At 33.0% G+C, this 14,137-nt stretch overlaps 1 protein-coding gene across 2 annotated transcripts in view; it reads left to right on the top strand.

Annotated features, from left to right (window-relative positions):
• SOS2 (SOS Ras/Rho guanine nucleotide exchange factor 2) overlaps positions 1 to 14,137 on the top strand; it is an 80,155-nt gene that overhangs the window by 53,866 nt on the left and 12,152 nt on the right. For both annotated transcript variants that reach the window (XM_045799006.2, XM_045799016.2), the window contains exons 14-20: positions 1,827 to 2,049; positions 4,724 to 4,843; positions 4,996 to 5,158; positions 8,357 to 8,474; positions 9,489 to 9,661; positions 12,383 to 12,499; positions 13,672 to 13,933. In XM_045799006.2, coding sequence (XP_045654962.2) covers positions 1,827 to 2,049; positions 4,724 to 4,843; positions 4,996 to 5,158; positions 8,357 to 8,474; positions 9,489 to 9,661; positions 12,383 to 12,499; positions 13,672 to 13,933 — 1,176 coding nt within the window. The remainder of the gene's footprint in view (positions 1 to 1,826; positions 2,050 to 4,723; positions 4,844 to 4,995; positions 5,159 to 8,356; positions 8,475 to 9,488; positions 9,662 to 12,382; positions 12,500 to 13,671; positions 13,934 to 14,137) is intronic.

The raw sequence follows: 14,137 nt of genomic DNA, 5'->3' as shown, positions 1-14,137 counted from the left end.
TAAATATAATATTTACTTCAGGGCGCCTGGGTGACTCTTTCGGTTAAGAATCCGACTCTTGATTTTGGCTCAGGTCATGATCTCAGGGTCGTAAGATCCGGCCGGCATCAGACCGGGGCTCAGCTCAGCACAGAGTCTGCTTGAGATTCTGTCTCTCCCTTTCCCTCTGCCCCTCCCCTTACTCAGGCTCCCTCTCTCTCTGTCTCTCTAAAATAAATAAATAAAATCTTTAAAAATAGTATTTACTTCTCCTGCAAAAGTTTTTGGTATATTTTTACCACCTGAAAGATGGGAGTTTCCTACCTAAAATTTTAGCGCACAGCCCATGAAATGAAACTCTAGGCCATGAACATTTAAACAAATGTATATTATTGAGTCAAGAGCATTTATCTGACAGTATAAGACATTAATTAAGAATACTTTAAGCCTAGCTTATCTCATGTCCAACTTGTCTTAAGGGGAATTTTACTTAAAATAGAGAATGTGATTCATTTGCTTCAACCTTGAGATGTTTAAGATACATTTTTATCATGTTTGCCTTGAAATTGTTTATGGTACCAAATTAGTTTTTTACATTATATTCTTGATGAAGATGCTAGACTATTTATGGTCTAAGAAACTTCTTAAATATACATACGTATTAGGATAAAGGAAGTAAATGGTAATGTTAATGTCTAAAGGTCTTTCTTAAATAAGTTATACCGCAGCATAACCAAATAGTTGATGAAGGAAAGTTTCTTTTTTTTTTTTTTTTTAGACTTATTTATTTTAGAGAGAGAGCAAGTGAGCAAGGGCGGGGGGTAGGGGCAGAGAGAGAGAGAGTATCCTGAATCAGACTCCCCACTGAGCACAGAGCCCTATGTGAGTCTCAAGCCCAGGACCCTGAGATCATGACCTGTGCGGAAATCGAGAGTTGACTGCTTAACTGACTGAGCCACCCAGGCACCCTGAGGGAAAGTTTCTTTTTATAAATGTATTTTAACTAATAAATGAAGAAGGAATGGTAGAATATTACTATTTTTTAACTCCTTAGTAATATTACAAAGAAATAACTGGACATTATATGCCTACTCTTGGAAATATTCTTGCAGGTGTTCATGTAAAAAAATTGATCCTGAATCAGATCACGTCTGTATGTGTCTGATTTACAGAAAAAAAGGGGGACAGAGAAACAATGCAAGTGACACCCCAGGGACAAAATTGGAAAAATTCAGATTTGGGAAATACCACAAGGCAAATGATTCCGTTTTAACAAGTAAATTGCAAGCAAAAATAAGAGAGAAAAGGAGAGCCTATAGGTTAAAGGAGACTTGAGACATTGACTGAGTGCAATTTGTAAAACTTTCTCAGACCCTATCTCAAACAGACCAACTCTTAGAAAACATTTGTGAGAGAACCAGGGAAATCTGAGTACTAATTAGATATTTGATGATTTTAAGAAGTTATTATCATTTTTACATATGATAATGGTATTGTCATTTTAAAAAGTCTTCAATTTTTAGTTACATACTTAAATACAAATGAAATAATATGACATTTGTTTCAAGTTTATTTGTTTAAGTATTCTGTACACCCAGCGTAGGGCTGAAACTCACAACTCCAAGATCAAGAGTCGCATGCTCTTCTGACTGAGCCAGCCAACCACCCCTCTTATATTTCTTTCAAAATAACATAGGGAGTGGAAGGAGGGCATGAGTGGGGTTAGGTGAAACAAAAATTGGCCATAAGTTGGTATTTGTTGAAGCTGGGTAAAGATTAAAGATTATATGAAGATTTGCAGTTACGTCTGTCAAGTAAAAGGTATTTTTGTTTGTGTTCTTTTCTAGGGAAAGCTATGAAGAAGTGGGTAGAGTCAATTGCTAAGATCATCAAGAGAAAGAAACAAGCTCAGGCAAATGGAATAAGCCATAATATTACCTTTGAAAGTCCACCTCCAGCAATTGAATGGCATATCAGCAGACCAGGACAGTTTGAAACATTTGATCTCATGACCCTTCATCCAATAGAAATTGCACGTCAGCTGACGCTTTTGGAATCTGATCTCTACAGGTAGATAATGAATGTTTATTTGCTGCTCTGTTTTCAAGAATTTTAAACATAGAACATTTTGCAAATTGTTCATGAATGCTTCAAAGTGCCTCATTTATTCTTGTGGGCTTGGAGGAAAAGCTCATAGCACAGTTTTTTACTACAATCTGTTCTACAGGTAAAAGTCTTATACTGCTATTTAGGCCTAACTTAGGTACTGGCAGTCCTTCACAAGATGAGTGGTAGACACTAACGCCACTGTTGAGGCAATCACCCAGCTCTTCCTCTTAATACTTTCTCAGATTGTTTTAGAGCTGGATGGTAGGCTCTTGAAGGCAGCTGAGTAAATAGAATGTTGTGTGAGACAAGCTTTCTTCTTCTTTTTTTCCCCCCCAGATTCTACATAATCAGAAATTTAATTTGGAGTTTGACTGGGTTAGGTTTGCTAGGCAAATGAATAACAAAATTCTTAGAAAAATGAAGATTTCTTATTTTTTTAAAGGAGTCTTAAATTTTTTACTTCAGCTATTTGAAGTCAAGATGACTTTAAAGAAAAGTTATTTCTGAAGTAGTATGATGATGAACCATACTTAAAACTTCTGAACCATTTTCTTTCATTTATGAGGTTCATTAGAAATGTGCTTGGCTCTTTACTTTTATTATCTGTATCCCATCATCTGTCTTTACATGTAAAACACTTCCTGCCATTACCCTATACCCATGCAGATCACCCATTCACAACCTAACCTTTATAGTTTCATGGTTTCATCACTTGCAATGTCATTCTCCACTCCAGATCAGATACCTCTCATGGTCATATTGCAGATCTTCTTAGCACTCCAAATCATTATTTCAAAATTACTAATTCAAGCATCTCATTTCTTTCTAACTGCAGTCTTCCTTTCAGCTTGCTTTATCAGCTTCATCCTCTGTCATCTTTTTTTTAAACCACTGTCCTTTCCCAGTGCATTAGCCCCATTCTGTCTCCTCCTTCCTAATTTAAGCTTTCTTCTTTCATTTACAACCCAGGCTCTTATGAAGAGTACAGGCCTTGCAGGTAACAGCCCCCTCTCCCTACCCAGTCAAAAAATGACCTGCCACCACTACCATTCTATCAAAAACTTCTCTGCATTCGGGAACCCCTTCTAAAGTACAAATACCAAGAAGTTATCTTGATTGGTGGCCAATTTTTTTTTAAGGGAAAAGCAAGAATATACAAAGTTTAGTGCTAATGGAGAATGTAGGAAGGCAGCAGACATAAAAAAACCCCAAAAACTTGCCCTTCTTTAGAATTGGGCCTCTGGTTTGCCTTGGCTGTGCTATTCAGAATTTAGCACACATGTCAGCAGTTGTAAACATCTAATTCAGAATGTCATGTTGTATTTTAAGTATTTTGGAGTTCAGGTTGTTTTTGTTGATATTGTGGGATTTGTGAAAGGTAGGAATGAAGGGACTTGCTACTTGAGAAAAAAAGGAAATAGTACTGAATCACGTTTTTCCTCATTGAGTGACTGTTACAGTAGTGGACATTAGAAAGAAAAACACTTAGCTCAAAGTGGACCTGCTTTCAGAACATGGAAAATGCCTTTGTTAAGTGATATGTGTATTATAGAAGAAGAGGAACATAGGTAAAACACTGACACTGTTTGTAAACTAAATTTCTGGTGAAACTATAGAACCACCTAAGAAAACTTATTATAAAAACTGTTAGCAAGTACCCATTTGTATTCAAATCTACTGATTAAAAACTTTTTTTTAAATGAATAGCCACGTCCATAGGACACTGGTCAATTTTTAAAATTATGTAATCCTGGCTCGCTATATACAATACTGCTCTTCTGTTTAATTTCTTACTGAATAATTTAGGTATTTAAAAAAATGTAGAAAATTATATAATGAGGGCCCATGAACAGCAAAAGCCTTACAAATGTAATTGAAATCCTTCGACTGATTCTTACCAGTTCTGTTCTTCTTTCTCCCAATAACCCCTGTCCTGTATTTGGTGCTTATTATTCCTATGTATCCCTTTATAATTTATATGCATACACATATTGATAATATGTAACATTGTTTTGCAGATTTTAAAACAGTTTATACTTATGTATCATTCTGCAACACGTTTTGCACTTAAATTGTTTCTGGCATTTGTTCAAGTTGATCAATATAGCTCTAGTTTGCTTATTTTAATTACTGTGTGTTCCATTATATGAATACTCCATAGTGTATCCAGCCTCTAGGTTGTGATTTTTCAGTCTTGCAAATAATGACTGCTTCACTGAGTATTCATATAAATGTTTTCTTATAATCTGGTGTTTCTGGAGTGCATATCTAGATAGATTTGTGGGGTGATCCAGTATGTGTATCTTCAGTATTATGAGATACTGCTAAATTGCTTTACAGAGCAGTTGTTTCAGTTGTTACTTGCACATCAATGTTGGCGAGATCCTGCCCATCTTTACCCATTTGGTGTTATTAGACTTTTGTTAGTCTGGCAGGAGTAAAATGGGATTTTGTTGTGGCTTAATGTTCTTCTCCCTGAATGTGACTATTTGGGTCCAGACCTCTGTGATTTAAACCTGTTCATGTGTTTGTCCATTTATCTTTTGGGTTGTCTTTATCTTACTGTTAGAAGATCTTTAAATAATTTTGATACTAATCATTTGTAGGTTAAGTTCCATGATTTTTGATTCCACAGGAAAGTCCAACCTTCTGAACTAGTAGGGAGTGTATGGACGAAAGAAGATAAAGAAATAAATTCTCCAAATTTATTAAAAATGATTCGCCATACCACAAACCTCACCTTATGGTTTGAAAAGTAAGTGTTTACTTATTCTGTCTTATTACTTCTTAATAATCATAATATTAAGTCATCCGTAAGCTTAAATTCTCATTAAAAATACATTTCTTCTTTTCTACGTGAGGTGAGGAAGTTGCTTTTTAAACCATAATTTGTTTTGTTTTGTTTAGGTGCATTGTGGAAGCAGAAAATTTTGAGGAACGGGTGGCAATACTAAGCAGAATTATAGAAATTCTGCAAGTTTTTCAAGATTTGAATAACTTCAATGGTGTATTGGAGATAGTCAGTGCAGTAAATTCAGTGTCGGTATACAGACTAGACCATACTTTTGAGGTAAGTTTTAGGCTTAAATATTTCATCTTTTTGGGGGGGAGATACAATTGATGGTAAAAGAAATTGCTTCTACCACTGATCTTTTTCAGTAAATCCTTTACAAATCATCTTATTCCCTTAAATAATCAGTATACACTAGTATGCCTAGGACTCATCAAAGAATATGGGACTTGTGACTCTGTTTAGTATGTTTACTTCAATGTTATGAAGTTTCAATTGGATTTTTCCAATGGCACACTGATCATTTCAAATAAGTGACATTTTAGATATACAAATTAATCACCATATAGTCAAAGAAGGAGTAACATGGAGAAAGTCTTTCTAAAATTGAAAATTTTTAATTATACACTAGCATATGTTTAGTGTTTGTTATAGAAAATTCAAAAGATACAGAAAGTATATGTTAAAATTAAAATACACCTACTCTTGTGCCCAGAGATAAAAGTGCCAGACTTTAAAGTTAATGTACGAAGATGTCGTTTCTGCAGTATTAATTGTAGTAGCAGAAAACAGAAAGCAGAAACAACATGTGTGTCCTTGGATAGAATGACTGAATATGTTGTTCTACACCTGTAGTGTAGAATATTGTTCAGCTATAGAAAAAAAGTGAATAGGATCTATGTGTATTGTCTTAAAAATAGTATTTGTGATATTTTAGGGGAAAAGCCATAAAAAAACTTAAGAATAATGAATATAATATGATTTCTTTTTTAAATAACATAAAAACAGAACAGACCCTTAACATGTTAGTGGAATTGCATGAGCATTGAGAAGAGTGTGGAAAGATACATACTCTTTTCATAACATTGGTTCTTTCAGTGGGTTATGATTAGAAGGGAGTGGGGAGCAAATTGCTTTCATGTATGTGTTTTTCTATTCAAGTGTTTGCATTTTATTGATTTGTATGAACTTTTTATATATGAAGGACATTAACAGTTGAATATTGCCAAATATTAATCTATTTAATAGGTTAATGATTTTAATTCTGATTTTGAAAACTCTAAAATAGCATATTTGAGAGATTAAGTTTTAGTTTCTTAAAATATTGGGTACAGAACAATATTTATGAAATATGTATAAGGCAAAAAGAATAAAAATACAAAGAACACCTGTATACCTGGTATCCAGTTTAAAGACTCCTCCAATTCCATCTCCATCCTTACCCCTTCAGCTGCCATTCTGAATTTTGTGCTTATTATTCTACTTTTTTCTATAGTTTTACTTACTTGTATTTCTAAACAATGTATTATTTCATTTTGCACATTTCTTAATTATATATGAATATAATTCTCCAAAGACTTTTTTCGTTTATCATTATCTTCCTAAAATTCATCCAGGTTGCTTCTTACTGCTATAGTTCATTCTTTTTCTTAGCTGTACCATATTATAAGAATAAACTTACCAAAATTTGTTTATTTATTTACTAGTTAATGGCCATTTGGACTGTTTCCAGTGTGGGGCTATTATCAGTAATAGCACCATGAACATTTTCTACATATATCCTGGTGCACAAATTTCTCTAAGTTATTTACCTAGAAGTAGAATTACTAGATAATAGCATATGGCTAGCTTTAGCTTTACTAGATGATGCCAGATTGTTTTCCCAAATAGTTGTACCAGTTTATACTTCCACCAGAAATGTATGAGTTCTAGTTATGTTACATTCTCACCAGTACTTGATATTGTCAGTTCTTTTCATTTTCCAGTCTTGTAGTTTTGGTTTATAAACCCGATTTCTAATGAGTATGAACCTCTTTTTAAATGTTTATTGGTTATTTGTATTTCTTCTTATGGAAATTTTTTGTCTTTTTAATTGTTGAATTTTCTTACAAATCTATGTGCGTTCTCTGGATTTTAATCCTTTGCCAGTTATGTGTATTGTAAATGTCTCTTCCTAGATTGAAGCTTCTCTTTTCACCTTTTTTTTCTGTCTTTTGATGGACAAGAGTTCTTGATGTAGTCAAATTTATTTATTTAGTCTTGTTATTTATGCTGTTTGGTGTCTTGTTTACCCGATCTTTCTCTATTATCTTAATGTTTTGTTTTTCACGTTCTGTCCTTAATCCAGCTAGATATAAGTTTTGAGTATGGGGTGAGGTTGGAGTCTAATTTCATGTTTTGTTCCATATAGTTAGCCAGTTGCTTCCATGCATTTATTGAAAGTTTGATAGGAATTGCATTGGTTCTATAAATTGCATAGTTCCCGTTGGTAAAGAACTGACAATTTTACAGTGAGTCTTCCAAACCATGAACATGTATATCTTTACCTTCATTTATTCACTTAATAAAGTTTTATGGTTTTCTTAATGATGATCTCATACCTCTTTTGTTAGATTTATATTAGCATATTTTTTTAAGATCTTGTTTTATTTATTGCTGATATCTCGAAATGCAGTTGATTTTTGCCTATTGGTTTTATATCCAGCAACATTTCTAAATTCTTTCATTAACACTCCATATGTAGATATATTTGGTATTTTCACAGACAATTATATCGTTTGTGAATATTGACAGTTTTTCTTTCATTTTCTTTATTTTTCTTGTTCATGCTAGTTCGGACTTCTGTAGAGTACTGAATGACAGTTAGGATGTAATCACCTTTGCTTTTTCCTTAAATTAAAGGAAATGCATCGACAGTTTTCCATCAAGTGCAATGTTTGCTGTGGATTAGTGTGTGTGTGTGTGTGTGTGTGTGTGTGTGTATACTTAATGAGGTTAAAAAGAATTATTTGTAACAAAAATGTAATAATGAAATATAAAAGAAATGACTCTGCTTATTTGGTTTACTAAATTTTTGTTCAATTTTTCTCTCCTTCCTACAGCCTTCTCCTCCTTACCAAAACCTTGCCCTTAGCCTCAAAAGACCGTACAGTGGAAAAATATTTGAATGCTTTAGGATTATATTTCTCTCTTATAGCTATAATTTGAAACTCTGGCTAGTCTGAATTATAAATAATAAGATCCTGAGGAAGAATTTTTTATTGCTTAATGCTCTAATTTATATTAGAAAATAAGTTTTTAAGTTTTGTATTTATAGATAAATCATTTCAGGCAAGTGCAGAAAGGAATACTACTCATCTTTAATTTAAAAAATTATTTTTCAGATATTTGCAAAATTTTATAAAATTCCAAGCTCTGTGTTCATAAAATATGATTGAATTGTAAAAACAAATTATACTCAATTTATATATTTTAAAGGCATTGCAGGAAAGAAAAAGGAGAATTTTGGATGAAGCTGCGGAGTTAAGTCAAGATCACTTTAAAAAATACCTAGTAAAACTGAAGTCAATCAATCCACCTTGTGTGCCTTTTTTTGGTAAGTTACTGAATATAGATTTATATTTATATTTTGAGGTAGTTTATTGTAGCAAAGAGACCAGCCTTTAAAGGCAGATTGTCCTGATTTTTATTTCTAAGCATATCTACTTTTATTAGCTGTTTATATTGATAAATAAAACCTTAAAGTCTCTGTTTCCTTATCTTTAAAATAGAGGTTTATGATAATTATCTCATAGAGTTGTTGTAAGGAGCTCTGTGGGGTCTTTCTATATGACTACTGATTCTATTCACGAGGGCTCCACCCTCAGGGTGTAAGCACCTCCCAAAGGTCCCATCTCCTAATACTATCACATTGGGCATTAAGATTTCAACATAGGAATTTTGAACAAACATGCATGCCTGTGTACACACACACACACACACACACACACACACCCCACTGGTTGTGCTAACCAAAAATGTCTCCAGACAATCCCAAATATTTCCGAGGGGACAAACTTGCCCCCAGTTGAGAGACACTGATTTAAATGAATCCATAATTATGTATGAAAAAGGAGCTAAAAACTTTCTTACTGTCCCAGAATGAGGAATAATTCTTTTTCTGTCTAAATTATGGGCTTTGGGGAAACATAATTAATTTATAAATCTATAGTTTTATCACCAGAATTGGCTTAAAATTAATTTACTGATCATTATTTAAGATCATTGGCATTAAATATTTATAATCAAATATTAAAGTGGTTAAAACAGATTTAACACTTATAACTTAGACTTTGTGAATGAATCCTCCCTTTTATTTTAGGCTGTTAGTCTAAGGAATAAATCAAGGCTTTCCTAAACCCTAATTTTCTTTTTATTTTAAATTCTTTAAATGTTAAAAAATTCCTAATGTAAACTTAACTAATAAGCCTATTAGAGACTTATCAACATTTTAGTGGTAGAATTGCTGGATTATAGGATGTCTTTCAACTTTACTACATCAGTTGTTTTTTCAAATGATTGATTAAGTAACAGATTTTATAACTTTTCTTCAAATACTCTTTTTTACTAGGAATATATTTAACAAATATCCTGAAAACTGAAGAAGGGAATAATGATTTTTTAAAAAAGAAAGGAAAAGATTTAATCAATTTCAGTAAGAGGAGGAAAGTAGCTGAAATTACTGGAGAAATTCAGCAGTATCAGAATCAACCTTACTGTTTACGGATAGAACCAGAAATGAGGGTAAATATTTTCTTCGCTTGTCTTTAAAAGAGAACATGTTAAATCCTCTGCAATCTGTAAGAAATATCATAACCACACCTTATGCTACTTATTTTCCTATAAAAGTAATATAGTAAGTTAATAATTAATCACTAGATCGAAGTGGTAAATACTAGATACTCTGTGCTAACAGTCTGCAGTTACGAATATTACTAGGTACTGGGATGCCTGCATGGCTCAGTTGGTAAAGCATATGACTCTTGATATCAGGGTTTGAGCCCCATGTTGGGTGTAGAGAGTACTTAAAAATAAAATCTTAAAAACTACATATTGTTAGGTACTTTTTTCTTGAGAGTATTGCTTCTTTGTGCAACTGGTTCAAGAAATACTTTCAAAAAATGCATGACAAAATGGAATGAAACTCTGATGTCCATGTAGTGAAAAGAAAATCCACTGTCATCGGTTGTTAGCCATTTCAGATATGTTACATGTGCCAATGTAACATTGATTAATTTTTTCATAAGAACACTAGGTTTAAATAAGGGAAGAGGTTGGTTTTATATATATTTATATGTGTGTGTGTGTATATATATATGTATGTGTATATATATATATATGTATATGCTTAGCAAAAAATCATTTTTTTAACATTCTATCAATTGATATTCTATTCTGAGCAATAGTTTATAACATTGATTCTGTGGTATTGTAAGATGTGGGGCACCTTCTAAATCATAGTAAATTATGATACTATATTTATGTTAAATAAATTTTATTGTGTTATACTTATTTGAAATTCAGAATATATAGTAGCTATCAGAATAAGTTCACCTGTCCCATTAAAAATTGTGCTCAACTTTCAGGCTTAGTGTGCAGGTCAGCATATTAAGTGAAAATGCCCACCATGACTCCCACCCTCCTAAATTGTAAATGGTAACTATTCTTTGTTCCCAGTTCAAAACAAAATACCCTAAAGTCCTAAGAAAGAATGACCTAAACTACAGCATTATGAAAGTGTAGACGGATACCTGCTCTGAAGAAAATCGTGACAAGCTGCTGGTGGTCCCATATTTCATTCTCTTTCCTCACTATGGGGCCAGCCCTCTGTGATATTGAACTTCAAAGGTCTAAAGAAATACACTCTTGAAGCTCAGATTAAAGTGTTTATAATATATTTTCCCGAGAAATCATGTTACATTATAGTTGGGTATATTTGAAATAGTACTTTTAACATTCATATCTCGGTAACTTCTAATAGGTTTTTGTGATCTGGTCTAGACTTCCTACCATCATTTAAAGCATTAAATGATGCTTTGTGGGGGTGTGGGGGTATTTACTTTTCAAGCCATAGTTAACCAAGGTAGTAAATAGTATTAAAAAATAGAGCAAAGGATGAGAAAATCAAGATTACTGCTATTATAACTTTACAGAAGTCTTTACATTGCTGTTGGTTCTTATGATTTAATTTGACTAACCTGAGTATAAGAACAAGCTGTTTCAATATTGTTAAAGGAGTAATATAATTTTCTTGACATTGGCAGAATGCCTGAAAAATGGGAGAATTTTATATCAGAAATTTTAAAGATCATTTTGCCTACTGTTAAAGTGAAAACCCAGTACTTGTTTTATATATGCTTCTTAAACCACTTCGAAATTGAATAAAGTTAAATCCAGTAATTTGCTTCTAAGGAATTTTTCTGAGAAAATAATCAGAAATGTACAGAAAAATTTATGCACGAGGAGTTAATAATTATTCTTATTGTAATATAAAGAATTAGAAAGCAGTGCAGTGGATAACTGAGTGTGTGGAGACTGGTGAAATAAACATGCATATGAATAAAGATTGTAGAGCTAAAGTTTGTACTTATAAACTAAGTAAACCACATGGAAAAATATTGAGTTATACGCTAAAAAAAAAAAAAGGTTAAAAATAACTGTTATGGTCCCAGTTTTGCAAAATAAAAAAAAAACCCAAAAAACAAATATATGTAATATGTATATATGCATATATTCACATGGTAAAAACATTGCAATATTCTAAGAGTAAAATGTTAACAGATCTCTGCTTGGTGAGATTACTATTTATATTCTTTTTACCCTTTGCTAAATCATCTAAATTTTCTATCTAAAAGCTTAAATACAAGCTTAGAAAAATTTTTCCTAAGAAAGGTTATTTTACTAGAGGTCAGCATGGATAAGTTTGTAATTGTTCTTGAAATTACTTTTGAATAGAACTTAATCCATCTTATCTCTGTTTTTTTTTCTGATTATCGAAGGTGTCATTGTGGGACACCCGGCTTGCTCAGTTGGTGGAGCATGTGACTCTTGATCTCGGGGTTGTAAGTTGGACCCCCACATTGGGTGTAGAGATGACTTAAAAATAAAAGCTTTTTTTTAAAAAGCCTCATTGTGAATTATAATTCTGTTCTAAACACTTTTGATAGCTTACTGGTGATAACCATCTTGTTATAATGAGTAGGACAAATGTTAACCGAGCCATTAAGTGGTAATAAATGAAAATCTCTCCATCTTCTTAATAGAAAATGAAGACTAAAATATACAACTCCCGTAGAAATTGTACAGCTTTATTTGAAAGTAGAGAGATTGGAATCAGCAATTCTTGTGAACTCTCAGACATTACGATCCCTTAATTTATTGATAATTTTTTTTATTTTAAACTGCTGAAATACATGTTCCAATAAGATCTAAAACATGTACTTATGGAAATTTATTTAATTCCAGAGGTTCTTTGAAAACCTTAACCCCATGGGAAGTGCTTCTGAAAAGGAGTTTACAGATTATTTGTTCAACAAGTCACTAGAAATTGAACCCCGAAACTGCAAACAGCCACCTCGATTTGTAAGTTCGTTATAATTTTGGAAAAACTGATTTTTAAAACAATATTATCTTCAGTGTTTAATAATGTATTACCATTAAAATTCTAATTTATTTGAATAGCTATTTTTCAGTCCTTTGTGTTGTAGTACTATACTGTTTCTAAAGTGATAGGTACTGTAGGAGGCAATGTTATTAGGCTTTTGATAAAATCTCGTTTATTCTTTATCTTTGTAAGACTTCTTTGTCAGCTTTTAAGCTTCCTAGTATAAGGGGGAAAGTTGTGAAAAAGTGAGAGCTGTAAATGACCAGGAAATGAAACAGGAAAAAGGAGTAAGCAAGTGTATCATGGTTCTTCTGGCCTGACCATGACTCCTGTCATTAGAGCAAATCATCCATGGTCACCACTGGAATGAACTTGATGCTAAAATTTGCTGTTACAGCTCCAAGTTATTCTTGTGTTTGCAGTGGCAACAGAAGTAGGGGGAAGACCAATTCTAAGTAGTCGAACAGAAAGCAAGATGTGGGAGGAATTAAAAACACTTATACCTACTTTGAGCCAAGCAGCAAGATGTTATCTCATCTCCACAACAGTTGTAGGATATAGATCTTATTCTCATTTTACAAACAAAAACTGAGGCACAAAGTCGTTAAATAACTCTTTTAAGACTGCAAAGCGAGATATCAGCACACTGGAGATTTTAACTCAAGTTATCTGAATTCCATGTTTTTTCATTAGGTTATCACTGTGAGAGTTTAAAAGGGGGCATGGTGGTGGGAGACAATGGTAGCAGTTTTCTCCAAACACTTGAAAGTACCATTGTGGAGGTTGGTCATTCACTGTTAGGTGCGTCATTTACCTTGATGCACCTAACATAATATGTTGCGTATATTACGTCCGCAGTAAATACATGTAAAATTGATACCAATGATTTGAAGAAGTTTAGGTTCAAGTGTTTGGGGAGGAACAAGTTGTCATACAGATTTTTAAGAATTTTATTTCTGCAGTATGAAAAGACGTTTACTTGTATTCAAGTCCAAATCCCGAAGTGTCCTACTGGAATGTTACAGGGTGCTTGCAGATTGGGGTTTATTGTAGTCCCTTAACTACATGCTAAGAATGAATAAGGTAGTGTCAAGCCATAAAAATAAAGTCCATGCAAATTAGTGATGGTAGTTATGTTTGCTTTTCCCAGCCTAGGAAATCAACTTTCTCTTTAAAATCTCCTGGAATACGGCCTAATGCAGGCCGACATGGCTCTACCTCAGGCACTTTACGAGGTCATCCAACGCCATTAGAAAGAGAACCATGTAAAATGAGCTTTAGTCGGATTGCTGAAACTGATATTGAATCAACTGTGTCAGCACCAACCTCTCCAAATACACCATCTACTCCACCAGTATCTGCTTCTTCAGACCTTAGTGTGTTTTTAGATGTGGACCTCAGCAGTTCCTGTGGTATGTATTTGATGTAAACCATTTGGTAAAAAAGCAATGTTGTGTTTCATATCATTCTTCTCATCATTTTAATTAGGGAACTGTAGAGTCCTTTGCACACTGTATTAGTGTGGAAAGTGGCATTTAAATGTGAAAATAATGATTAATGCAAGGGACTAAAGCATCATTTGTACATTGTTTATGCATCTTATTTTCCAATTTATT

Source organism: Ursus americanus, chromosome 35, assembly GCF_024610735.1.
Source record: "Ursus americanus isolate L20-20 chromosome 35, mUrsAme1.1.p, whole genome shotgun sequence".
Taxonomy (NCBI): Eukaryota; Metazoa; Chordata; class Mammalia; order Carnivora; family Ursidae; genus Ursus; species Ursus americanus.
Note: the sequence above shows the minus strand (reverse complement) of the source record. Positions and strands in the feature narration are given on the sequence as shown.